The 27,011-nt window shown below is 35.9% G+C and overlaps 4 protein-coding genes and 1 long non-coding RNA gene across 5 annotated transcripts; 2 read left to right on the top strand and 3 right to left on the bottom strand.

Moving 5' to 3' along the window:
* Positions 1 to 952: 952 nt before the first annotated feature.
* LOC113517905 (zinc finger protein 431-like) lies at positions 953 to 5,623 on the bottom strand. The gene is made up of 4 exons (XM_031914379.2): positions 4,912 to 5,623; positions 3,869 to 4,294; positions 1,864 to 2,729; positions 953 to 1,312 (listed from the first exon to the last, which is right to left on the bottom strand). The coding sequence occupies exons 1-4, from the start codon at positions 5,508 to 5,510 to the stop codon at positions 1,269 to 1,271; spliced, it is 1,935 nt and encodes a 644-aa protein (XP_031770239.2). The 5' UTR covers positions 5,511 to 5,623; the 3' UTR covers positions 953 to 1,268.
* Positions 5,624 to 6,445: 822 nt separating this feature from the next.
* LOC128201429 (zinc finger protein 485-like) lies at positions 6,446 to 12,760 on the bottom strand. Its single transcript, XM_052898371.1, has 2 exons — positions 11,885 to 12,760; positions 6,446 to 10,858 (listed from the first exon to the last, which is right to left on the bottom strand). Exons 1-2 carry the CDS (start codon positions 12,688 to 12,690, stop codon positions 9,967 to 9,969), a joined length of 1,698 nt encoding a protein of 565 aa, XP_052754331.1. The 5' UTR covers positions 12,691 to 12,760; the 3' UTR covers positions 6,446 to 9,966.
* Positions 12,761 to 15,573: 2,813 nt separating this feature from the next.
* LOC128201430 (uncharacterized) lies at positions 15,574 to 18,036 on the top strand. The gene is made up of 3 exons (XR_008253241.1): positions 15,574 to 16,135; positions 17,159 to 17,288; positions 17,636 to 18,036. It is a non-coding gene; the product is annotated as an uncharacterized LOC128201430 (long non-coding RNA).
* A 367-nt stretch (positions 18,037 to 18,403) lies between these two features.
* LOC113517907 (gastrula zinc finger protein XlCGF26.1-like) lies at positions 18,404 to 20,251 on the top strand. The gene has a single exon (XM_026902651.3). It carries the CDS (start codon positions 18,511 to 18,513, stop codon positions 20,146 to 20,148), a length of 1,638 nt encoding a protein of 545 aa, XP_026758452.3. The 5' UTR covers positions 18,404 to 18,510; the 3' UTR covers positions 20,149 to 20,251.
* A 451-nt stretch (positions 20,252 to 20,702) lies between these two features.
* On the bottom strand, positions 20,703 to 26,962 carry LOC113513726 (methyltransferase-like protein 25B). The gene is made up of 6 exons (XM_031914455.2): positions 25,974 to 26,962; positions 24,603 to 25,014; positions 23,637 to 24,165; positions 21,463 to 21,821; positions 21,050 to 21,140; positions 20,703 to 20,719 (listed from the first exon to the last, which is right to left on the bottom strand). Exons 2-6 carry the CDS (start codon positions 25,002 to 25,004, stop codon positions 20,703 to 20,705), a joined length of 1,398 nt encoding a protein of 465 aa, XP_031770315.2. The 5' UTR covers positions 25,005 to 25,014; positions 25,974 to 26,962.
* Between the last annotated feature and the right edge of the window lie 49 nt (positions 26,963 to 27,011).

The raw sequence follows: 27,011 nt of genomic DNA, 5'->3' as shown, positions 1-27,011 counted from the left end.
CTTATATTTCTATCGAAGTCAATAAGCTAAAGGCCCGCCTGATGGAAAGTGATAATTGTCCATATCACAGAATACACTCCGTCCCCCATGATACCCTTCATGCGTCGCCACTCCTGTGGAGTTTTTTTAAATGGGTGATAATGGTATGGTAACCCCGCCTGCGCTATCGGTGTAAACTGGCGGGGCACCAATGAGATATGACAGATGAAATTAGGTCAGTTAGCCCATTCTGACGAATTCAACTGGAATTGACCACTATAGTTTCCAGGGGGAACCACCTAGAGGTCTACCTGATAGAGTATATTGCTAGTAATGAAACTGTTTGACCCCATTACTAACAATCCCTTCCCCCCCCCCCCCCACCCAATCCTGTTGACTACGGTGTTATGCCTCCGTACCGTGTAATTTCACTGCCGTAATTCGCCATTCAAACCGAAACAACCACGAAAGTATGGATGGGACAGAGGTACCCATGCAGTCCACTTTTATACTGTCTATGTTTGGTAAAAGGTGGCTTCCATTTTGGAAACAAGGCATGAACACAAAATGCGAAAGATTATTGTTTAAAATATTGAAACCGGTTCAGAATTAAAGAGATTTAAGGTTGCGTTCAGCCATTTTAATTTAAAAACTGCTGGACTGATATTGATAAAATTTCTATGGGACCAACCTGAAAATGAAATAGCGACCCCGTACGGACAAAACCGAACGACGATTGCACGACCTCAAATGCTTTGTAAAGCTCGACGTGAATGTCCCGGTATAGAATAGAACACCCGTTCCTTTCGCGTGGGTCTCGTAAGAGAGCTAAGGGAGGGATGGGCACTAGTAAAAGCATAACTGCGGTTGCCAACCCGCGTGCCAAGCGTGGCAACTACTGGGGAAACTCCCCTTATGGGGAAGGCTTATGTACAGCAGTGGACAGTTAACGGATGACAAATAAAAAAACCAGTTAATTATAAATAAAAAAAATAAATAATTCTTTATTTAAATAATACATAATAAATCATTACAAAATAAATATTATTAGAATTACATTACATTTTTTTTTATATAACTTAGAATGGCAAACAAGCTGACGGCCCACCTGATGGTAAGTGGTAACCGTCGCCTATAGACATGAGCAGTACCGTGGACATAACAGTACACACACATACTATATTTTGTTTATTATGCATATAATTAACATAAATTGGTTATGTCCGTTTGCCACTTGTCATAGGCCTCCTCCAACCTCCTCCACACCTCTCGTGCAAGGCGATATTAGTTCATAGCTTTCCACCCATTGCTTCCAAATCGACGACATCATAACCTTCAAGAAAAGAGCATATTCCTTTTTAAAAGCTCAGCAGTACACCTGCAATACCTCTGGTGTTGTGGGTGATCATGGGCGGCGCTAGTCACTTAACATCAGGTGAGCCGTATGCTCGTTTACTCGGTGTTATATTAAAAAAATCGTCTCTATCTTCTGTTCTATCTGCCTCTGCTTCTTTTCCCAGTTCTTGGTTGGCAAATGGATAAAACAACAAAATTCAATAAAATATCAACTGTGATATTCCTGAATCCAGCTGATCGTGGGGAAGGAATTGTTAGTAATGCAGACTACCTCCAGTCTACCTCCCCGTGCCTCATCCCCTGGAAACCATCGTGCTGAATTCCAGGTGTATTCATCACGATAGGCTATGACCTGCCTTTTCATCCTCACCTATCATCCCTCACTGGTGCCCCGCCAGCGTATACCGTTAGCGCAGATGGGGTTACCATTCTGTTGCCATCCATTAAAACAGAATTTAATATACACGTGGAAAACATTTTATTTCGACAGTCTGTTAACAAAAACAGACAAAAATCAAGCGAGAGTACCCTTCTCTTGTCCACTCTTTTTCCCTCTCTTGCACGGCACCAAAATCTGCTCAGTCCACTCCCGCACCGTCTCCAAATCCTTGATCTTCTTCGGTTTCCCTGTCTTCTGATTTATGGGTACCTTCCCTTGTGGAGTCAGCACGTTCTTCGCCAACGTCGCGCCGTGCTTTCTTTTCATATGTTTATTACAGTTGGACCAATTCGCAAACTCCATGCCGCATACAGTGCAAGAGAACGGCTTGGCACCTGTATGCAGGTTTTCGTGTGTTTTCAACACGTTTTTATGTCTGAACCCTTTGTTGCAATACTGACATGAGTACGGCAGTAGGTCTGTGTGTGTAATCATGTGCCCTTTCAAATGGTCCTTCAATCTGAACCTCTTAAAACACAAATTGCATTCGAACGGCTTGTCCTCGTAATGGGTTTTTATGTGTTTCTTCAAACGACTCAAGGTAAGGAATGTCTTTTTGCAGACCTTGCAGACCTGCGGCTCTACATTTTGGTGTATGAACGAGTGCGTGTACAGAGCACCTTTCGTGAAGAACGTCTTGCCGCATCTGTCACATGTGTAGTCTCTGTTTCTGTCTGTGTGTAACACTCTGTGCGCCCGCAGATTTGATAAACTCTTCGTCACTTTCCGACATATGTCGCACGTTAGATCTTCAATGCTGATCGGTTTTTCGCGACTCTTGAATGGTATTCTTTTAGTTTTTTTACCGTATGCAGTCAAATGGCGTTGTAAATCAAATTTGCTGTTAAATGATTCACCGCAAGTCTCACATTGGAATGACTGTAAATGTGTATTAGTGTGGATTATTGTCAATTGCTGATCATCAAATTTGGCATTGCAGTATTGACAGCAGTACCTGAAACATGCAAATAGATGTTATAGTAAGCAGAGTCGTGGGTTGTGAATTGAAAGACCCCGATTGTCAAAACAAGTTTAATACGAGCAACAAGTAATACACAGGTGTTAGCAATGGCGGGAGAGCGCTCTAGGTCTAGGCACATGTGCGAACGTATTGGAGGCCGGCGTAAGACTACTGTAGAGGGCGCCAATGTCTATTACCTATAACGAGCGGGTGGATGCCCGCGAGTTTCCTGGATTGGTCGTTCTATTATGTTGGTAGTAGTGACAGTAGGTTGTACCATAATGTAATTTTTAAGTGGAAACATATTGACTTTGGTGGTATAGTGGTTTAACACCCTGCCTACTATCGCCACCTCATCTACCAATGGTCGCAGTTTCGATACCTGCACAATATGAACATTTGTATTTATGAATATGTATGTTGGGCTGTTAGATCCGCATTGCTAACCTAGGGAAGGTAAGCTACCCGGGCCCCCCTTACAGAATACACTGTGACACTCATAGTCCACTCATGCGTAACCATACCAGAGCACTAAAGTGTGGAGGGATTGCTAGTAATGGGGTCTAACAACCCCAATGCTGGGGGGGCAAGGGATTGTTAGTAATAGGGTCAAATAGCCCCAATACTAGAAAAATACCCTGTCAGATCGACCGCCACGTAGTTTCCCCTGGAAACCATTGTGGCTAATTTTAGTTGAATTCATCAGGATGGGCCAACTGACCTGCTTTCATCTTCATTAGTCATCTGTCACTGGTGCCCCGCCAGTGTATACCGATAGCGCGGGCGGAATTACCATTCTATTATTATCCCAAAACTAAGGATCTGTCAGCCCCATTGCTAGCAATATACCCTATCAGATCGATTTCCCTGGGACAGGTGCATGGATATATGGATATGCGTGAATTTACAGAGTACAGAGGAATAACACCTGAGTCCTCAGAAATTACCAACGCATGGGGGGTTATCATGGGCGAAACAGTATACTCTGTTATGTCCATGATACTGCTCATGTCTATAGGCGACGGTTACCACTTTCCATTAGATGGGCCGTCAGCTTGTTTGCCATAATTGTTTGCCTAAGTTGTATAAAAAAAAATTATATATAATACTTAATTTTATTTAGTTGAACTCACCTTAACAATGGTCTATGTAGTCTCACATGTTCAATAAAACCATCAAATGATTTACAAATCTCGTCACAATCAATGCATTTATTCCCAAAGCATTTTCCGTGAACATTCTTCACGTGACACCTAAGCACATCCTGATTGGAAAATCTTGTACTACAGTACTGACATATCCATATGTAGTCCTTCCAGAGAACAATTTCTAATTTGTCCACCTCATATATTTCTAATCCATATGACAATAGCTCTTTCAACTCTGATATTTTGTGTTTACTCAACTTTTTCGGTAGATTCTGGTATAAATTATGGTGATTAGTTAAAGAAATCTCATTTTGGAATATTTCGCCACAAAACTGGCAGTTCGGTTGTAAGATATGTGTCTTTGTGTGGTCGATTTGGTTTATTTTCATATTGCAGTGTTGACAATAATCACTGAAATACAAAAATAAATCTTATACAAAATTACTCACATGGCAAGTTTACATTATTTTTTTTTATTAGTAAATATTTGTATAAATAATTCTATGTATACTTTTCAATACATAAAACTGGGGGGGAAAGGGGTTATTAGCAATGAAGTTTGACAGCCCCATTGCTAGCAATATACCCAATCAGGTCAACCTCCTCGCGGTTCCCCCTGGAAACTATCATGGTTAATTCCTGATGAATGCATCATGATGGGCTAACTGGCCTGTTTTCATTCTCATCTATCACTCTTCACTGGTGCTCCACCAGTGTATCCCGTTAGCGCAGGCAGGGTTACCAAACCATTTTCACCCATCAAAAAAAATATATATATACATAGAACTTAAATAAATATTAGATAAAGCTTACAAGGTTTTTATAAGACTCATAATAACAAACAAGCTGACGGTCCACCTGATGAAGAGTGGTAGTCATCACCTATAGAAATGAACAGCATCATGGACATAACAGTAACATCCGTAGTACCTTAGATGCCTTTGCTAAGGACTATGGTGTTATGCCACTGTACAGTTTAATTTCACTGCCATTGCCATCTTTGAAAGCAAAACATAATTCAATCTCACATTAACTCCTTCCTATGTTCTCTCACATGCTCGACAAATGTGGTAAAATCTTCAAAGTTACTATGACAATCGCTACACTGGAATCCACAGCAGGTACTATGCGTCTCTTTACAGTGCTCTCTCAATTCTGTTACACTTGAATAGTCCACACCACAGAATTTACAAGAAACACCATAAGAAGCCCATGAAACGTTGCATTTCTCTATTTCTGTATCACATTTGTCGTCCTCAATGTAACAGTTTGTGTCGTAATCATTATTAAAACTTATTTCTTGAGATTTCACTTCGTTTTCTCCATTTTCGTCTTTTACAAAAACTGTTGCTTCGCTAGTGAAAAAGTTACCTCGTTCTTTTAACACAACCTGCGATAGTTTGATTTTAGTGAAAAATTCATAGGAGACTTTGAAAATGTCGTAACAAGATAAACATATCGTTTCTGGTAAGGTTTTATCTCTGAAATCGACTTCATTTAAATTGAGAACTGCTAATTTCTCCACGACGCTCGATCTTGTTTGTGAATCAATTGATAGATCTATGTATTGAAGTGAATTGGCTGTTTCAGCGCAAAAACGACAATAAATTATTTCGTTCTCACTCATATTAATAATTTAAACCTTTTTTCTACTCTCTTTTATAGTAATTTTAATAAATTTTAAATTAAATAAACATAAAACAGCTGATATTTGTTTTTTTTTTAGTACGTTTGTTCCGTTGTCGAACAGGCTAAGGTCGGAGACCATGCTGCCTAGTCTGATATTTGTCCATTGCAGTTGACAACTTTGACACTTTGATTTGACAGAGGATAACAATTATAATAGATTTAGTATGTAAAGACACTACATTCATACAGCTATCTGTGATTCTTATTTAAATATATTAAATAAAATATATATACGTAATGTACATACATCTTCTAATGGTATCCGGACAATATGTATTGTGCCCACCCCAGAATCGTCTAGTGCCCATCCCCAAGATGCGAACAGGGATTTTGACTATGCAGATTATGTAAAGACATGTCTGAAGATACATAACATGCCTTTTAAAAGCCAGGAAAATAAATTTATATACGCCAACGAGTATAAACACCATCCCTTCAATTTAGTTCTTCGTACTTTTTACATTAACGAAGTGACTGTAGTATCACTGCCGCTCGATAACAGATGTCGCTGTATAAAAATCCCTGTAACTTTCTTCAGATTATTTTATGACATTTCTGGTGGCATTTTCATTTTCAGTTTCATTTTCCGTAAAGACTACAGCATAGGGTTCTTCAAAAAGAATATAAGGTTGGATAACGTAACATCCATGGTGTTACAGGTATCCATAGACTTAGCTAACCCCATCATCACAGCCATATATTTGTTTGCCACCATAGCAATACAAAAAAAAATATTTCACGGCCATATTTCCACCCTTTAAACTGAAATACAGTCATACAAGCACAGCCGCTTCATAGAAAGGCAGGCGGAAGAGAGGTGAACCATCTATGCAGGTGATTTTGTAGTGTAACAAATTGTAATAAAACTAAATATTGTGTAAATTGTGATTTATTATTTTTAAATACATAACTAATAAGTATATAAAAATAAATTAACATATATTGCCGCAATACTTAGGTACATACTTGAGCTATAAAACTAGACACTAACGTGTGGCGTCTCGTTCTAACGCGTGCGGTAGCGCAAACGTATCTACCGACAGATTTGTTTGCCTTGACGACAATTCAACAGTGTTTTATTCCTCAAGTATACATATATTAATGTATTATTATTAAGTGCCTTACAATCAAACTGATCGCCTGGTCCTCAAGCTAAGATACCCTGTGGTATGAGGTACCAGGTAACAAACATCTAGGGGCACGACCCACCACACTCAGACCCAAGCCAATTCTGAAAAGTTCGTTTCCAAAATTGGGCTGACCGGGAATCGAACCCGGGACCTCGTTTACCCATCACTGCGCTATGGAGACTGTCAAATACATTTAAAACTATATACATCTTAATACTTATAGGTTTCCTTACAACAAACAGTCCTAACAACATATTTTTTTATACAACTTAGAATGGCAAACAAGCTGACGGCCCACCTGATGGAAAGTGGTAACCGTCGCCTATAGACGTGAGCAGTACCATGGACATAATAGAGTATACTGTTTGGCCCATGACACCTCTCAAGCGTTGCCATTCTTAAGGACTCGGGTGTTATTCCTCTGTACCCTGTAAATTCACGCCATATCCCACCCTTCAAACCGAAACACAGCCATGCAAACACAACTGCTACACGGTAGAAACACAAATGGGACAGAGGTGCCCAAGCAAACGACTTTTGTACAGTCTCCCTCTGGTTTACTGTAAAACCCACTTTAATTAAACCAGTTATTTTGATTTTTAAACTATACTAGTGAACCGTTTTTGATAAAATTTCTTCTAGATAAAAAGAATTTTTACAAATAAAGTTGTCAAGTTGCTGAAAATGGCGACTACTCGAATACATATCAATCACAATGGTTAAAATGTATTCAAACAACATTACTTAAATAAACACTAATATTTTCTAAAATAATCCATTTTAAATTCATATACATGTCGAACTATATACATATACAGCTATAAAATAGGTTGCCAGCTACAAAATAAATCTCCCATATTTACGGCAAATGGATGTGTATTTTTTTTTAAATAATAAGTGCTTTTAATTACAAAAATGGACAAAAATAATTTTTAAACAATTAATAAATACTAAATATAACACGACCTTCATTTTTGTAATTTAGTAGTACATTGGGCATTTTAGAGTTACCATAGTTTATATAGATAGAGCATCGAGCGCCAGAAACAGATCAAAATTTGACTATATAAGTGATATACAACCAAGATTGAACGTAGTTATACACGGAGCGCAGTTTCAAGGAAGGAAGTTGTATGACAGATTACCAATTGCTCTAAAAACTATTCAAAATTGGAGAATATTATAAATCAAACTCCATGCCCTTCTGTTGGAAGAATGTATTTATAAAATAAATTAATTTTAGAAATATAACAACTGTGAGTTATGTATAGTTACTTGTTTTTTTTTTTTCACTTAAATTGTTATTATTAATTCATTATTTGTATGTGACATTGTTTATATGTAAACATTGCTGCATGTTTGTGCTTTTGCAGCTGTACAGTATAAAAATCCTATAATATTCGACACAATGTAATATTGTTATAGAATAAATTGAATTGAATTGAATTGAATATATTTTTTTTTAATATTTATCCACAAAATACATTTTTTTTTTTTAATTTATTAACTGTGGTGATATCTTCGTTAAAAAATTACTGATTATTACAGTAGTTAATGCGCTAACTATCAATTCACTCTTTAACCCGTTTTGCCCAAAGATTGTCTGGAAAAGATTGCTTAGCGATAAGACCATCTTTTCTAGTGTACTTATTGAAAATCCTTCAACAATTTTTTTATACAACATAGAATGGCAAACAAGCTGACAGCCCACCTGATGGAAAGTGGTAACCGTCACCTATAGACATGAGCAGCACCATGGACATAACAGAGTATACTGTTTCGCCCTTGATACCCCCCATGCGCAGCCACTCCTAAGGACTCAGGTGTTATTCCTCTGTACGCTGTAAATTCACGCCATATCCCACCCTTCAAACCGAAACACAGCCATGCAAACACAACTGCTTCACGGTTGAAACACAAATAGGACAGAGGTGGCCAAGCAAACGACTTTTGTACAAAGTCTCCCTCTTGATACAATAGTGTTAAATAAATAAAAATGAATAACGAATCACGATGCAATATTTATCTTGTCCTTTCAAATATATACGTAAGAATTTTGTATCGTTTTTATTTTTTAATTGAACCTTAAAACACAATTTCTCCCAAATACTGAGCAAAAAATATACATTACATTATGGCAACCCTATTTACGTACACATGGATAAAAATGTTTACTTGTATATTTGGCGAAGCATTTTTATGGAGACACTCTATCTATATAACCTAAACATAACATATAATTACCTATATAATCTATTTCTTAATACTTGGTACAAACTTGGCACGATTTTTTATCGAAATCGATTCACGAATTAGATATAAACACCATGGGACTGATTACACAAGTGACATGATTCAATACATATTTTATAAACACATACATATTACGTATAGTAAACATTTACACAGATACAGACGTACACGTGAACACAAACGTTTGCATTGCACGGGAATCGAACCCGCGACCGATTAGTAGAGGACGCGCCGTGTAAACTGCTACACTATCAAAATAGTTTAGTTACAATTAACTGTGCATACATTAAAGTTACTGTACTTGTTCAGTACACAAACATAACAATATTCATTTTTCTTTTCTGGCAATTCACCACGTATTATAAGGTATTTTTCTTTCTTGTAGGTGGCAACACCATGCATTTTTTTTAATATCGTTATAACCTTAATCATTTGCGCTTGTGTAATTTTTATAATGTTATAAATTAATAGAATTGGCGGTTGCCATCCGCCTGACTGGGGTTGCCAATCCGCCTGCCAAGCGTGGCAACTACCGGTAAAATCCTTCAAGGGGAGGCTTATGTTCAGCAGCGGATCGTTAAAGGCTGATATAATGATAATGTCAGTCTGTATGTTTGCTTTGGTATTACGCAAAAACTACTGCACTAAATTTGATGCGGTTTTCACAGTTGCAGTCCTGAAGGTCTAATTTAAAATTCGATTTGTTTTAAAAGTGGGACCTTTTAAGTTGGAGCATCAACAAATTTTAAAACATATATTATATATATATATATATATATATATATATATATATATTTTAATACGCCATCTAGACGCATACGAAGTTGCGGGCAAAAGATAGCTTATAAAGAGTTGCATTTATTACTTTTTTGTTTTTAAATTAACTAATTATTTAAAAAACCAACAGATAAATATTTTCTTACTGTAAAATGATACGTTTTTTTTTTTATTTTGTTTATTGCGCCAAGTAAGAAAAACAGATTATATCTAGACATTATTACCTGAAAAATTCTAACAGGCATCATTTTCCATTTTGATCGTTTTCTTCTTCCCCCTTTTGGCGGGAATCATAATTTTACTTTTCCACTCCTCCATACCCACGACGTCCTCTATTTGCACCATTTGTCCCGTTTCCGAATCGATCGGGAACACGCCATCTGGTGTTATTTTCTTTTTCGAAGTGTCCGTTCCGTGCCGCCTCTTCATGTGTTTATTATAATTCGACCAGTTCGTGAACTCCATACCGCATTGCTGACACGAGTACGGCTTGTCACCGGTGTGTTGTCGCTCGTGATTCTTCAATATCTGCTTGTAACGGAACGCTTTGTTACAAAACTGGCATACGTAAGGCATAGAGTCGGTGTGCACGATCTTATGGGCGTTCAACTGGTACTGCAGCCGGAAACAGCGTCCGCATTGTTCACACGAGAACGGTTTCACACCGGAGTGCATCTCTACGTGTCGCCTCAACATATTCGGGTACAGGAATGCCTTATTGCAGATCCTGCAGACGTGCGGCCGTATCTTGTCGTGCGACATAATGTGCGACGTCAACGTGCCTTTATTGTAGAACATTTTGCCGCACCTCTCACATGTGTAGTTGCGTTTACGGTCAATTCTGTGCAACTTCACGTGGTCACGTAGACTGTTCGGGTTTTTGTACACCTTCTTGCAATGTTCACACGTTAGATCCTCAACTGTTATAGGTGTTCCTGGCTTCCTGCGAGGTTTCCTCTTCGATTTAACAGCACCGTACTCTTGGAGATGAGTCTTTAATGCATCTTCGTTCAATATTTCACCACATAAAGGACACGGTAGTTGAGACTTCTTAAAATGTTGTTTCAAATGCGTACCGATGGAATCTGCTTTGTCCAATACCTCGTTGCAATAATAGCAATAGTTCCTGAAAAAAGAGATTTTAATAATGTAATTGTATGTCTAAATAGTACATTTATTATAATCTTTTTATTATTATTATTTCAACCACTAACTATACATTGCTGAAGCCTCCCCCTTGGGGGGTGCCGTGTGGTTCCTGTATAGAATAGACCACTCCTTCATATCCTGTGGGTGTTGTAAGAACCGACTAAGGGAGGGCGAGGGATGGGCAGCAGCGTCCCTCTTAAAACATCTCCAAAGCCTGACTGCAGTTGCCAATCCGCCTGCCAAACATGGCAACTACTGGCAAAACCCCCCAAGGGGGAGGCTTTTTATAAAACAAGCCTTAAAAATGGCTGTTTGTCAAATGTTTCTACACTGTAAATGGTTTTATTGATATTAAATCAAAGGTTGTATTTATTGCTGTTATTGTAAACTATATAATGTAATTTTTTCCAATTATTTAATAATAAAAATAATTCAGAAATTTAGTGTTTGGATGTTTGTTCTGGCATCATGCAATGCAAACTACTACACCAAATTGGATACGGTTTTCAAAGGCCTACCTTACAACTGATGTTTTATCTTAATACATCATATAGGGGGGAAAGGGATTGTTAATAATGGAGACTGAGAATCCCATTGCTAACAATATACCCAACCAGGTCGACCTCCTCGCAGTTCCCCCTGGAAACTATCATGGTCAATTCCTAATGAATATAATTCATGATAGACTGGCCTGTTTTCATTCTCATCTATCACCCTTCACTGGTGCTCCGCCAGCATATCCCGTTAGCGCAGGCGGGGTTACCATGCCATTTTTACCCATCAAAAAAAAATAATCATGTAGAAATAGTCCATTTCATGAAATCCATACATACAAAGTCACAGACAAAAAGCTAATATCTTCCTAACTATATATATTTTTTATTGCACTTATAAAAAACATATTACCTGTATTTATCACATTAAATATAGGCCTAGTTGGTCAGTAGGTACCCATAGAGTTTCAAATAAAATAAAGACTTGCTGAAAAAATCAAAACAATCACCTGAGACTCTTCCGATGTTTCCTGACGTGTTTGATGAATGATGTAAAATTATCTTTCCTTGCTGTCTTACAATCTATACACATAAACACAGAGCACTTGTTGTGGACCGTCCGCGCGTGCAACCTCAACGTGTCTATGTCCAGAAACTCAATATTACACAATGAACACATCCACGGATAATCTTTCCATGATTTGATCTCATTTTTACCTAAATCTGATAAATCTTTCGCGTAAATCTCAATTTCAGACGGCGCATTACACATCGCCGCTTCAATAATATCATTAACGTCCAGTGTTTGGTCAAACTTCTCATCCACGTTCGTCCCTGTACCATGATTATTGAAATTATCAACAAGTTCCTCTTTAGGCTCACTTTTAACTTTAATATTTGTACACGTGAATGACGAATTTTTTGACACTTTCAATTGTGATTCCTCTTCCTTCACACCAACGTCGTCTTCAACCTCACCAGGTGACGGGTAATCACCGAATATTGCCATACAATCGTCATCAGGATGCGAGTAATTGCTCTCTTTATTTTTTAAAAATAAATCCAATAGCACGTCTTGTGATTTCTTGACACGATTTAAGAACTCATAAGCTTTATTTAATGAATCGTAACATATAAAACAGACAGTTTTCGGTAGCATATTTTCGCTTTGAACTTCAACATACAATGCGTTCAAGAATGTAAGTTTATTGTTGATTTCATTCCATTTCTCGCCGTCCGTTTGAAGGTTTAGTAATTTATTTAAACTTTTTGGTTCCGCACAGAATCGACAATATGTTTTTTCTGCGCTTTCCATTGTTATTTCATAATTATAGAAAATATTCTAGTTACGAAAGTAAAATACCTAATCAAACAAACCCCGATAGCATTAATTTTTTTTTTTTAGTACGTTTGTTCCGTTTGGAACAGGCTAAGGTCGGAGACCATGCTGCCTAGTCTTCAAAAAGATAATTTGTCTGGAATTTTATTTTTCTAATGTCGCTTCAATTATTGTCATAATCTTCAATATTTCATTTGTCAAATCCGGTAAGTACATTTTCATAAATATCTTTTCTTGAGTTTTCTTAAACCAGTGGATTTATCAAATTAAAAATAAATAATTATAAAAAATCATTGTCTTGCAATTCAATAAAAGTATTCTTATAGCTCCTTGAATGTTGTAGTAATATAAGTGAAAATAGCTTTGAAACAAGAAGGAAATCTTAAGAGAAGCGGGATTGAGTGCGGGATATTTTCGGGTTTTTTGAAGATAATCCTAAGTTCGTCAAACATAATGTGTCTTTGAATGACAAATTCAGAGCAATCAAAAAAAAAAAGGTGATGTAGAGATTGGGCTGTATTTGAGTTACACCATGTGCATGATGGGGAAGCGATCATGCCCATTCGGTGCAGGTGTTCGTTGAAATGTCCGTGGCCGATTCGTAATCTACAAATATTGGTGTAAAATTTTCTGTTTGTGTCCTTTCCTTTGCAGAACCACGGTTTTCCAATACGCCAATTAATTTTGCGGTACCATTTGCCTTTAGTCTGTAATATTTGAGTCCAATGCTCCTCCCATTTAGTTGTAACGATTTTATGTATTCCAATACTACAATCTGAGTAAGGGTAAATCTTGAACACGAGCAGCACTTGAATTAATAATTTTAGCCAAAGTGTCTACTTGTTCATTCCCAAACACTCCAATATGTGAAGGGGTCCAGATGAAGATAATATCTTTTCCATATATAGTACAGAGATGATAATATTTATTACGAATTTCTTGAATTAAGTAGTTTGATGATGAAATGATTGTGTTATTTTTTAATGCCATAAGAACACTCATACTATCTGTAATTATAATCCATTTCGAATATAGTACCTGTTTTTCTATGTATTCTAATGCTAAAAATATAGCTTTTGCTTCTGCTGTGTAAATACTAGCCAAAGTTGAAATTTTATAACCGTGACCAAATCTATTTGACAAATCGTAAAAAGCCACTGAAGTGCTAAGTGCATTTTTGGAACCATCTGTATATATCTGCCTGTAGTCAATAAATTCTGATAAAGTCTCATACATATCGTGCTTTTCTTTTATGTCTTTATGTATAACAATTTTGATCTTACAGAACTTACTCTCATAAAGGCCATTATAACAAGGAAGTATCTTACTACTATAGATGTTATATTCATCTCGTAAATTCAAATCATTGATAATAGTTTTATTCAAAAACATAGAAATGGGGCAATTTAATAATTTGAGTATGAGTGGGTTATTGGAAACTGAAAAAACTTTGAAGAGAAATTTGAGTTTTAGGTATTCGAAACGAAGAAGGATAGGAGGCAAATTACATTCTACTTGCATTGAGATAATTGGAGAAGTATACATAGCACCTAAAATAAGTCTTAAATTCATATTTTGAATTTTTTCGAGTTTTTCTACTAATTTATGTTCTGAGGCATAACAAAAGAAAGCGTAATCAAAATTACTTCTAACAAGAGATTTGTAAAGTAAAAGGATAATTTTAGGATCAGCTCCCCAGTTACGACCAATTACAGATCTTATTATATTAGTGGCTCTTAAAGCACGATCTACTAAGCAATCAACGTATAGATCCCATTTTAAATGCACTGGGATGAAAAATTACCCCCAGAAATTTAACGCTACAGTCTGTTGGAAGAGTTTGATTATTATATATAATATTCATTAATGGAACATATTTATGAACTTGATGAAAAACAACTACTTTACTTTTGGTTAAACTAATATCGAGGGAAAGAAGAGAAAAATATTTCTCAAGTCTTTTTAATGACTCATTTAACACTAATTGCATATCAATAATATTCTTTCCTTTTATATAAATTAATAAATCATCGGCAAATTGCAAGTTGTTCACACTGTTTCCTAAAACTAAATTAAGTTTATAGATATATAAAATATATAGTAGCGGGCTTAAAATACCACCTTGACATACTCCTTTAGAGCTTAACCTAGGTCCTATTAATTTACTATTTACTTTAACATACACTTCTCTATTACTAAGAAAATTATAAATCCATTCGATAAGTTTCATTGGAAGAAATGAGGATAGAATCGAAGATAGAACTGTTAAATTTACATTGTTAAAAGCTCCTACGACATCTAAAAAAACAGATAGAACATATTCATCGTTATTCAAAGCAGTACTAAGGTCGACATAGAAGTTCGCTAAACTTTCGCGCGCTGAATATCCACGGCGAAAACCAAATTGATTCGATGGTAATATACTATTACTTTCAATAAAGAACTCTAAACGCTGTTTAATTAATTGTTCGAATAATTTGCCTGCACAGGACGTCAATGTTATAGGTCTATAGGAGTCGAAATTTGTAGGATCTTTACCGGGTTTAATTACTGGAATCAAACAATCCATTTTCCATTCTGGTGGGATAATACAGTCCTTCCATAAATCGTTAAAAATTTGTAAGAGTTTAGTAAGGTTTATTTTATTCAGCAATCGAAACATATTGTATGTTAAGCGATCAAGGCCACTAGCTGTATCTTTTCTAGATTTTACTGCACTGGATATTTCATCAATTGAGAATGGGTCAGTGAGAAATTTTGGGCATGAATTAACAGAATTAAACTGTTTGTCATCAAAAGGTGAGTGTACAAAATCAGGAGTATATTTGCGTAAAAAATCATTGACCCATGATATATCTTTAAAATGATTTTGACGATGTTTTGAATTTAGTTTTCTCATATTTTGCCAAACAGTGGAAATTGGTGTTAATCTATTAAATTTGGAACAAAATTCCTGCCACCCCTGTTGTCTTACTTGCTTAATTACTAACTTTTTAACAGCTTGAACTCTTTTAAAATTTATGTAATTATCGAGAGTTGGATTTTGTTTAAACCTAAGGTAAGCCGCTTTACTATCATTGACAGCTGTCGCACACCTGTTATTCCACCAAGGTACTGCAATATGTTTGTGCCTCTTTGAAGTATTTGCACCGCTATTTGATAAGTTCCTACGTGGAACGGAACGTTCCACAGCTGTCAAAATAATTTTACAGAACCTATTGTAATTGTTTAAGGGTTCATTGACATCATACTCGAAATCCAAAAGTAATCGATTAACAGTTTCAGAATAAAGATCCCAATTAACGAGACGTAGGTTTATACGATTTAACAAAAGTTTATTAACTTCATCTATAGGAGCATGTTGTTCACCTGACGGAGTTGATGAAGAGTTCTTTGTGTTTATTTTAGTAAAAGTCGGCAGGTGATAACTTCCTAACGGATCATCATGAACCGACCACTCGCATTTTAATGATATGGATGGGGATACCATAGTTAAATCAAGGCCATTGGGTCTCCAAATATGAGAGCCAACAGTAGTAACTTGCTTATCATTTAATAGTACCAAATTACATTCATCTAAACAATCAAGAATGTCTTTACCTCTTGTATTAGTGGAGGTACAACCCCACATAGTATGATGTGCATTTAAATCTCCAGATATGATAGTGGGTTTAGGAAGAGACTCCAAAAAGAACTTAAATTTGGCTTTAGTAAAACTAGGTGTACTATTGGTAGGACAGTAAATACTGGCAACTGAATACCAAGAATTATTAACTTCAATACTAATAGCTATAGTTTGCAAAGAATTGTCGAAAAAAGAGTGAAGTTTTTTATATCTAATACTCTTATGTATAATAATCGCTACTCCATTGTGGTTATTACCACAATCATTTCGTTCTATACAATAATCTTTAATTTTTAATTTGTAATGTGGTTTTAGCCAAGTTTCTGAGATGAGAGCAATGTGAATATGATGTTCATTTAAAAATTGTGTAAAAATATGTCGATTGCTCAGTAGGCTCTGAGCGTTCCACTGTATGATAGTTAATTGGTCTCGATTGAATTTTGTGAAATAGGTCTATTACCAAAAGTATCATATAACACATTCAAAACACTTTTAGTGTTAATAGATGTGTTCTTTGTGTTATGTAGTGAAATAAGTTTGATTATGCTTTCTATTAAAAGTGATAAACTCTTGTTATCAGAATTTAGAATTGAAATTAGGTCTACATTTTTTTTAGGTTTGTTACCCAGTTTAGGAAATATTTCAGTGCTAAGTATATCTCCAAAAGAAGCAGGTCTGAATTTAGATCTATTTTCAGCAATTTTCTTTTGTTTAACAGGGCATTGCGGTGATACACTTGTGTGATTTCCATTGCAGTGTACACAAATAGCGTTTTCCATTCCAGTTGTACAAGTTTTATAATTATGCTCACCTTTGCAGATGCTGCAACACTCAGAATTCTTACAGAATTTAGCTAAATGTCCATACCTCAAGCACCGGTAGCATTGTTTAACTGGTGGTATATATGGAGTGACATTGTGGCGCCAACCTCCAATATCCAGATATTCAGGTAATACAGATGCAGCAAAAGTAATTGTCACGGTTAGAGTTGGCTGTAACACATATCCATGAGTCAAGGTATTTTTTCTTAAAATTCTTTTAATAGCAATAATTTTCTTAGAACTCGATATCATAGTATATATTTTTTTATTAGATATATTTGTAGGTACATTTCTAATAACGCCTGTAACTTCTGTTGAAGAAGCAGGAATACTGGCCTTAAAATGGTAGTCATTTAAAAAAGTTTTATTATTTAAAAAAGCATTGGCTAAGTCTGGCTTTTGAAAGTATACTCCGATTTTGAATTTATTTATAGATCTAAGATAAGTTACCCCTTTATTAAAACGTTTCAAACAGGAGGAGAGTGAGAGCAAGTCTCTGGATCCAATGGTTTTCTGACTATCTGAGGATTCTACAAAGACAACAAATTCTGTCCCAGGGGATTCCTCGGGATATCTTCTAATATAATCTGTGACGTAGTAAGGTTTATACTTATCGGCCTTATCAATTTCAGATTCTGAGTCAGTAGAAGTATCTTCCGAATATATATCCTTGTCATTACAAGGTTCATGGTCTACATCACCTGAATCGTCATCTTTTTTTTTCCTTTTCCTACAACTGCGCTTCCCCATGAATGCTAATTATATTACTGTCACTGAATTTAGTGAAAATATAATATTTTATTCAATAATAAGAATTGATAGAGATAGTTTTTATAAATTAATAAAAAAATTTAAAAAACCCGCTTGTTCTTATTCGAGTTTCCCGCCTTTTTTTTTTTTTTTTTTTTTTCCCGATAGCATTAAAAAAATTTACATGACACTATCTTGAGATTTGACATTGACTGTTACACATGACAGTCAAAACGACTTTGTTATAGAGTAATAAGTATGTTTAGTACTAGCATCGCTACTTACTAATTAATGGAAAATTTACAACCTCGGTAAAAATAAATATGTTTTTGAATTAACCTAAATCTCTAATCTAATTGAGTAAAATTTAAAAAAAATAACAAACAAGAATATCTTTGTTGATTTCATTTCCAACATCTCCGTAATCTGTGATTTAAATCGTAGAATACTGCTTTCCAGGTCCGTAAAATAAAGAAAATTGATACATATTTAATTAAAAAAAAAAATCTATGATAAAAAAAAACTAAACAAATAATAACAATAATAATAAATTCTAAAAGATAATTTTTTACCAAACTCAAATCAAATTTTTATAATAAAATGAATAATTCAGATTCCGCTTATTGTAGATTTTGTGCAGAAATAAAACCTGACAATAAGATGACAAATTTGCAATTAGATGATCAAAAAAGGGACGAAATATTCAGCAAACTAAACAGATTAAATGCAAATATGGACCTTTGTGACGATTTGCTACCGAAAACCGTGTGTTTTGTATGTATTCACGCGTTAGACAAGGCATACGAATTCGTCAATGGCGTGGAACATGCCCAAACTGTTTTAAGCAGTATTATTTTAAATCAAATAAAGAAAGAAGACTCGTTATCAGATTCCGAAACATATTCGTATGAATTTCACGATGAAGTTAAATTCGACGAGAATGATATCAAATTGGAATCTGATAAAGTTAATGCTGGAATGAATGAAAGTCGTTCTAAACATCTTCGTAATGGTACTGGCTGTTTGATGAAGAAAAATAAGAAAAAAAGACCTAGAGAGAGTGTCAAGAATAGTTTAGATGCTATACCGTTGGCGCAGCTCAAACTAACTTGGAGAGACTATAGTTGGACTTGTGCATACTGCGAAACTCAATTCCAATCTGTTGATGAGCTAAAACTTCATTCAATTCAATACCACAATTGTTGCAATGCTTTTAAATGTAGCGATTGTAATATTCGAAAGTTAAAACTAGACAGCTTTGTTATACATGTAAAACGACATAAGAAATTCCTTAAATTGTCTTGCTACAGCTGCTACATGAGATTTTCAAGTCCACACGAGGTTAATGTCCATAAAACTTGTCATATTACATCAGAGTATTCCTGTAATGGTTGTAACACCATGTTCGAGAGTTTAGAAGAGATGAATCAACATACTTCTTTGTATTTTAGAGATAAACGCGTAAGAGAGATCCCTATGATAAACAATTTGAGTAATAATCTAACTTGTGTACTTTGTAAGAAATCATTCAAACACAAAGGCAGCTTGAATACGCACCTTTTGATACATACAGAAAGAAAACGTGACCACACGTGCGAGAAATGTGGGAAATGTTTCTTGAATAAACAAAATCTCGCTGGTCACATGTTGTTACATAATGATAGCAGGCCCTTTAAATGTGAGATATGTAAAGCGACGTTCAAAACATCAGGACATTTACGTAACCATGTTGGTGTGCATGATGCACAGAAGCCATTTGCTTGCGATCAGTGTGGACGCTGTTTTCGTCTTCAGAAACAGTTATCGTCTCACCGGATAATACATACTGATTTGCTTCCTTATGTCTGTACTTATTGTAATAAAGGGTTCCGTTTCAAAACTATTTTAAATCAACATATACGTCTGCATACTGGAGTAAAACCATATTCGTGTGAGCTCTGCCAACGAGACTTTACAAATTGGCCCAATTATAATAAGCATATGAAGAGAAGACATGGTACGGACATGTCAAAGAAGAAACACACACCAGACGGGGTGTATCCGATAAATCCTAACACTGGGGAGGTTATTATATACCCAGAAACGAATAGTACACTGGAATGGAAGAAGAAAATGATGGTGCAAAGAAGGCCTGGCCGGCCAAAATTAAACCTTAAGGGTGAGACAACAGATCTGGTATTGCCACAACCTGAAAACTTGAGTAGGAATATTTCTAATAGTGATGCAGTCCAAGAATAAATATATAAAAAAGTAGTTTTATTGTTATATGTATTTAAAATAATTTAAAATATACCTAAACAGACTTTAATATAAAATGCAGCAATATAATTTTATTTCTATATTAGTTATTTTAAGCACCTTTTACATGATATTTTTCCACTTGGCTATTAATAAATAATGTTGCCGTATCTAGTCTTAAAATCCTTATAATTTGGGTAACGTAAACTAATGTAGTTTCTATACTCAAATTATTATTTTTTTTTTGTTTATTTGTTCTCTAACTATATTACCAATTTGAATGTTTTGAACTTTTGTACGCAACATACAATTTCGACATGGCAACACCTAATGAAAATGGAAATGAGTGATTGTATTTGATCACATGTGGAAGTGGCTGCAAACTGCAGCAATTTTTATACAAAATGTAGGTATAAAGTTTTTTCTAAGTTTGTACAGATTAGACTTGGTAGCTTTTTTCATTACTAATTATTTGCTAATCTTGTAATGGCCACCTAAACAACTGCACAGCACAGTAATAATATATTCTATGATGGATATACCCCAAAAGTTTATTACCTGTTCCACAGCACTGATTCAGAGAAATACATTCTTTATTTTATAAAAAACACGTTTATTCATAGTATTATAATGTTATTTAATCCTGTTAATATAATTGTTTTTGTAATTAGTAAAGGAGAATTGTTAATACTATGTTAGATTTTTGAAAAAAAAAACAAAACATCACACTGAGTACCTCAAGCCATATAGACCCCCCCCCCCCTCGAGTTAACCAGGCCAAACCCCTCAGTTTGGCCAGTTTAAATATCCTAAATCTCAATTTTCTACCACAGAGTGGCAAACAAGCATACAGACTCTAGTCTTATTTTACTGACATAAGTAAATTATATAAATATATTACCTATATAACATGTCTTGGGCAAATATCTATGTGAGAATTTCTCACATACATAGAGGAAGGAGGCCAACACTAAATGGGAAGAGGGCAGGTCCTGAAAAAATTGGTTAATTCGTGAATTTTTAACGAATCTGTTATGATTTTTTGTCGTTTTTAAGATGTTGTTACTTTATTAAAAGAAATGTTCCGCCATACTGTAATGGTGCCTTTATTTGTAATATTTATAAGTATTAAAAAGGACGTAAAAATTGTTTTATGTCAGTTAAGTTTCTATTATTTAAGCTAGTCATCAAAGGAAAATATGAATGAGTTTCCTTAGACTTATCACAAAGGTACCGCTATTAAAATAAAAAAAAAATATGACATTATATTTAATTTTATTTACAAACTAATAAAGCTAAACATCTAGGTGAGACCTTTTCATTGAAAATCTTTTTAAATTTACAATTCATCAATCCTTTTTCTTTCAAATATACAAGTCTGTCGTACAAAATGAAATTTTCTAATACTGGCTGCAAATACTTTTGTAACAACACAAAAATGGCGGCCTTTTTAAATGTCACATCTGAACAATTTTGGCGCCAAATTTCTCGTAGTTTCTCGAAATCAAATTGTTTTGCAGATTCCGGGTTTTTATCATCATTTTCGTTATCTGAACATGTGTTTGGTATCAAAGTATATCCCTCCGAAGCATCTTGGATGTATGTTTCAAAATTTTTATCTACAGATTTCATTTTAACGGCTTTTCTTTTATTTCTTCTTAATTGGCAGTTATCTGTAAACAAATTTAATACATAAATACCTACGATTAGAATAAGAAAAAGGGTTGTTCTCGAGTTGTTCTAACTTAACTAAAAGTACTTTAACATACACTACTGTAAATGAGACACGCGAAGTACTTTTTTTTTTGTGTGATAATGGAATGGTAACCCCGCTTGCGCTATCGGTATACCCTGGCGGGACACCAGAGAAGGATAATAGGTGAAGATGAAGCAGGTCAGTTAGCCCACTGTGACGAATCTCCACGCGACATACTGATCAGGGACTGCACAGACTAGAAACTTACCCGAAATGTTCGTTACACATTTCTATTGTTCTTCGTGTAAACAGGTCTTAAATAGCCCAGCCCAGTTGGCAGAAAGTTACGGTCCAGACTTCCAAGATCTTTTTTTTTTTACAACTTAGAATGGCAAACAATCTGACGGCCCACTTGATGGAAAGTGATAACCGTCGCCTATAGGCATGAGCAGTACCATGGACATAACAGAGTATACTGTGTCGCCCATGATACGCCCCATACGTTGCCATTCCTGAGGACTCCGATATTATTCCTCTGTACCCAGTAAATTCACTGCTATACTCGTATCTCACCCTTCAAACTGAAACACAGCCATGCAAACACAACTGCTTCACGGTTGAAATACGAATAGGACAGAGGTACCCAAGCAAACGACGTTTGTACAAAGTCTTCCTCTGGCTGATCGAATTCCATCTTGGACATCCAAATTGTAATCAAACACATAAACATAATTATACAGAAGACCAAAGAGACGAAGAGACAAAGACCAAAATCTGCCACTATGTCTGACGTCTATAGATTATAAGAAAGTCTTTGATTCGGTCGAATACTACAGTCCGTCCAGCGGTGCCAGATTAATAATTGATTACATATAAATGTATATGAAGTTTATAATAATGAATAAATATATTCGCATACATATACATATCTGTCACGCCTGCCTCCCATTAGGGTAGGCAGAAACAATGGAACGCCAAATGCTTCGATTCAAACAAACCTCTTTCGCTTCTTCCACATTCATCATTCTTGTCATACACGCTCGCCGGTTACGGGTACTTTTAATTTGGTCCTTCTTTAGCACGTCGCCTATTTGGTCGACATACGTCCGTCTAGGGCGGCCCCTACCGACATCTCCATTCATTCTTGCTCGATAAATCTCTTTCGTAATTCTTCTTTCATCCATCCTTTCCAAATGACCAAACCGACGCAACATTTCTTTTTTTATTTTTGTCACTACATCGTCTTTCAGTCCACACTTCTCTCTAATCACAATGTTTCTTACTTTATCTATTTATATATTTGCATACTTTTGCATTATATGACATAGGGAGTAAAATAACACAAACAACAGATATAATGGAGTCGATTCTGATGTGATACATCTCTAAACCTGTCTCTAGAATTAAAATTTCAATTTGATATCACAGCTAAAACTTTATTGTAATAAACAATATGAACTAATGTTCTAATAGATTTAAATTAAAATTATTGTAGTTTATGATGGTTTATAAAACAGTAACAATATTATCAAATTAAAATACTCTCAACGACTGGCCGCGCTATGCCGTCTCACTAAGTGCTTTTTCACGCTACGTTTGGAGGATACGAGGTTAAAGGATGGAGGAAATGCATCTTGGGAAAGACCAATCGACTCGTCATGGTATGGTTCAAGTAAGATTTGGCAAACTTGAGCACTTTCAATGGAATAGACGGTAGAAGACACCAAGGGAGGCTACATCTTGGTCTTGCAGAAAGCGATCTTCTGATAATATTACGGTAACAGATACTTACGTGTATTGGCGTAAAGCTGTAATGCAGATCTTGCCAGAAGGTTAAATACCATTTCTTCCAAATTATCGTCGAAATGCGGCGGCTGGGCTCCCAACCTTAAGAACGGCACACTTATGTACTGATAACTTACTCTTTCTTCGAATATAACTCTCAATGAATTTGATAAAGGAAAATTTCTAAATCTACCATTATTTCTCAACATTAAATGATAACAACACGACATTAAAACCATAGACTTAGCGTCCGCCATCTTTAAAAACAAATTAATGGCGGTTACAGTCAAATCCGCGCAAGCATGAAGACCCGTAATACAAAATGCCCCACACTTATAGAATTTATCTTGTAAATACTCTTGTATATTTGTGTGAGAATCATCATTTATTGTATGTTTTATGTATTTAACTCTTTTTGTCGAGTTCTCGTGGTATTTTCTTTGCCGTTTTTTAGCGTTTACATAATGTCCCTCGTTACATTCTATGCCCAATATTTTGTAGTTGGAAATGTCAAATAGTCGTTGATCGAGATATCCCTGAAAAGTTAAATAATTACGACATTAATCGCTTGATCCTCAAATTAAGGTACTTTGAGTTATGAAGAAGCAAATAACGAATATCTAGGGGACCCAGTTTTGGACACTCAGACCAGACAATATAGAAAATTCTTTGGCTAAGCTACGTAAGGGAAATCAAATACTGGGGGATTGTAAGTATTGTTAGCAGACCTTCCCGCGATCCCCCTCGAAAGCATTATTCCTGATGGATTTGTTACGATATGCTAACTAACCTGACTTCTATCATCACTCACGGGTACCCCGTCTACGTATACCAATAACGAAAAGCGCAAGCGAGGTTAGAATTCCATTTTCAAACATTAAAACAATCATGGTGTGATGATATATAATTCCTGAAGATTAAAAGTTTAATAGTTATACATCCTACCAGTTCTTAATATTAACATAATTCTTACCAATCCTGAGCCAAAATCGACAATCGTATCGCATCCACTCTCTTCACAAACATCTCTTATTTCCTTCGCCAGGTATATTATCTCATGTTTCTTTTTGGGACTTAATGGAGCATCTATAGTTTCTGACAAAGAGGAATCGTCTATGAAAGTGTTGTGTGCAACACTGAGTCTTTCAAGTTTGTTGAAAAACTTATTAAGAAATACACCTTCACTATCTTTTAAGTTGAATTTCTTATCGAAAACATCTAGATCGTCCAAATTCTCGACTTGTATTTCTTCTAATATATTATTCACGAGAATATCCGTATTGGCGCAGCTGTATAAGTACTGGTATTCATTGAAGAACGTAAGACATTCCTCGAAGTAATTCTCTGACTTATCGAAGACATTTGGTAAAGACATTGTTTAGAATCTGTGGACAATCGTGCAGAAGTAAGATACAATATTTTAGCCACTACATTGGGAAATTAATGGTTGAAAGATAGGTAGCAGTGTCCCTATTTAAATATCACCAAAGTCTTACTGCGATTGTCAACCCGCCTGCCTGGGGGGAAAGGGATTGTTAGTAATGGGGTCTAATTGACCCATTGCTAGCAATACACCCTATCAGGTCGACCTTCACGCGGTTCCCCTTGGAAAACATCGTAATTAATTCTAGTGGAATTTGTCACGATGGGTTAACTGACCTGCTTTCATCGTCACCTATCATCCCTCACTGGTGCCCCGCCAGCGATATACCGATAGCGCGGGCGAGGTTACCATTCCATTATCACCCATTAAAAAAAAACCCGCCTGCTTACCAGGGGAGAGGGATTGTTAGTAATGCAAACTACCAATCCCATTGCTAGCAATATACACTGTAAGGTTGACCTTCACGTAGTCCTGGAAACTATTGTGCTCAATTCCAGGTGTATTCATTACGAAGGGCTAATTGATCTGCTTTTTCATTCTCACCTATTGTGGGCGACAAAGGAAACCAGAAATGGAAATTTATGTATCTTGGTCAAAGGAACTTAGAAGACTAAGGCCGTGAAGGCAAGCCAAAAGGAAACAATAAAGATGCTTGTCAATTTCGAATTTGGTAAATAATAATATATAATTATAAATAATATATGTGGCCTGTACTCCACACCTTTCATCCCTCACTGGTACCCCGCCATTGTATATCGTTAGCGCAAGCAATTCCATTATCCGGCAAACATCTTTTATTATTTTTTATTCTGATTACAGCCCAGAATATCCAGAACCAAACCCAATAGATGTTCTTTTTGGAAATTGGTACTTAACCGAGATTCGAACCCAGAACTTATTTACGCAAAACCCAATGATCATATTAATTCTACTAGAAGTAGCAAAAAGCTGACGGCTCACCTGATGGAAAGTAATAATCGCTGCCAATCTTGGATCGTGAGCATACCTCGTATGTCTATCAACCTGTTATTCGTGTGAGACAGAGAGACTACATTGTATCACCAAGCGCGGATCTACCGTTTTGGGCACGATGGGCAGGCTCACAACCCTAATAGACTTGACGCCTTTTAGTGGCGTAGCGGGCCGTGGCGCTGACGTTAATAGTTTTTTTTTTTGTACCGTTTGTAAACATAGGAAACCAAACTTGAATTGAGGAGGGAAGGAATTATTAGTAATGTGGACTACCAGTCCCATTGCTAGCAATGCTAGCTATACCCTGTCAGGGTGACCTCCACGTGGTTCCCCCTGGAAACCATCATGCTGAATTCCAGATGTATTCATCATGATGGGCTAACTGACCTGCTTTTTCATTCTCACCTATCATTCCTCACTGGTGCCCCGTCAGTATATATAGTTAACGCAGGCCATTATCATCCATTAAAAAAAACTTGAATAAACTAATGTTTTACAGGTTTATTAATTTATTAGGGTTCACGCCACAGCGTAGCCCATGTGGTATCTATCTATCTATCCATTTAAGAGCTGCGCTCTTGTCGGTGGAGCTCTTGCCAGTCACTACGATTTTCAGCGAGTCTCTTCACCTCTTGATACGACACGACACCAACTCCTTCCTTGATCTGCCTGATGTAACTATGTCTCGGTCTCCCTCTCCCCCATGTGGTATACACATGTATATTATATACTATACAAACTCTTGGTCAGGACGGTTTACATATATGTAACATCTTTGTGGGACTCGCATTACATCGATCATGAGGGAATTCATCCAACTCACACTCGACCGATTTTCTAGTGGCTGTGACCACAAACTTTTTTGAGGACATGACAATGTGTATCACTAATTTGTAAGTAAGTACAGAAACAAAACACAACACGAATGGAGGTAAAAGAAGGTAAACTAATAACCTTATCTTTTTTCGTCGTTTAAGTCGCTTAAAAATTTTCTATACCAACCAAGCCACCTGACGAGCCTGATAA

This window comes from Galleria mellonella, unplaced genomic scaffold (assembly GCF_026898425.1).
Source record: "Galleria mellonella isolate WM207_F2 unplaced genomic scaffold, CSIRO_AGI_GalMel_v1 utg424, whole genome shotgun sequence".
NCBI classification, from domain to species: domain Eukaryota; kingdom Metazoa; phylum Arthropoda; class Insecta; order Lepidoptera; family Pyralidae; genus Galleria; species Galleria mellonella.
Note: the sequence above shows the minus strand (reverse complement) of the source record. Positions and strands in the feature narration are given on the sequence as shown.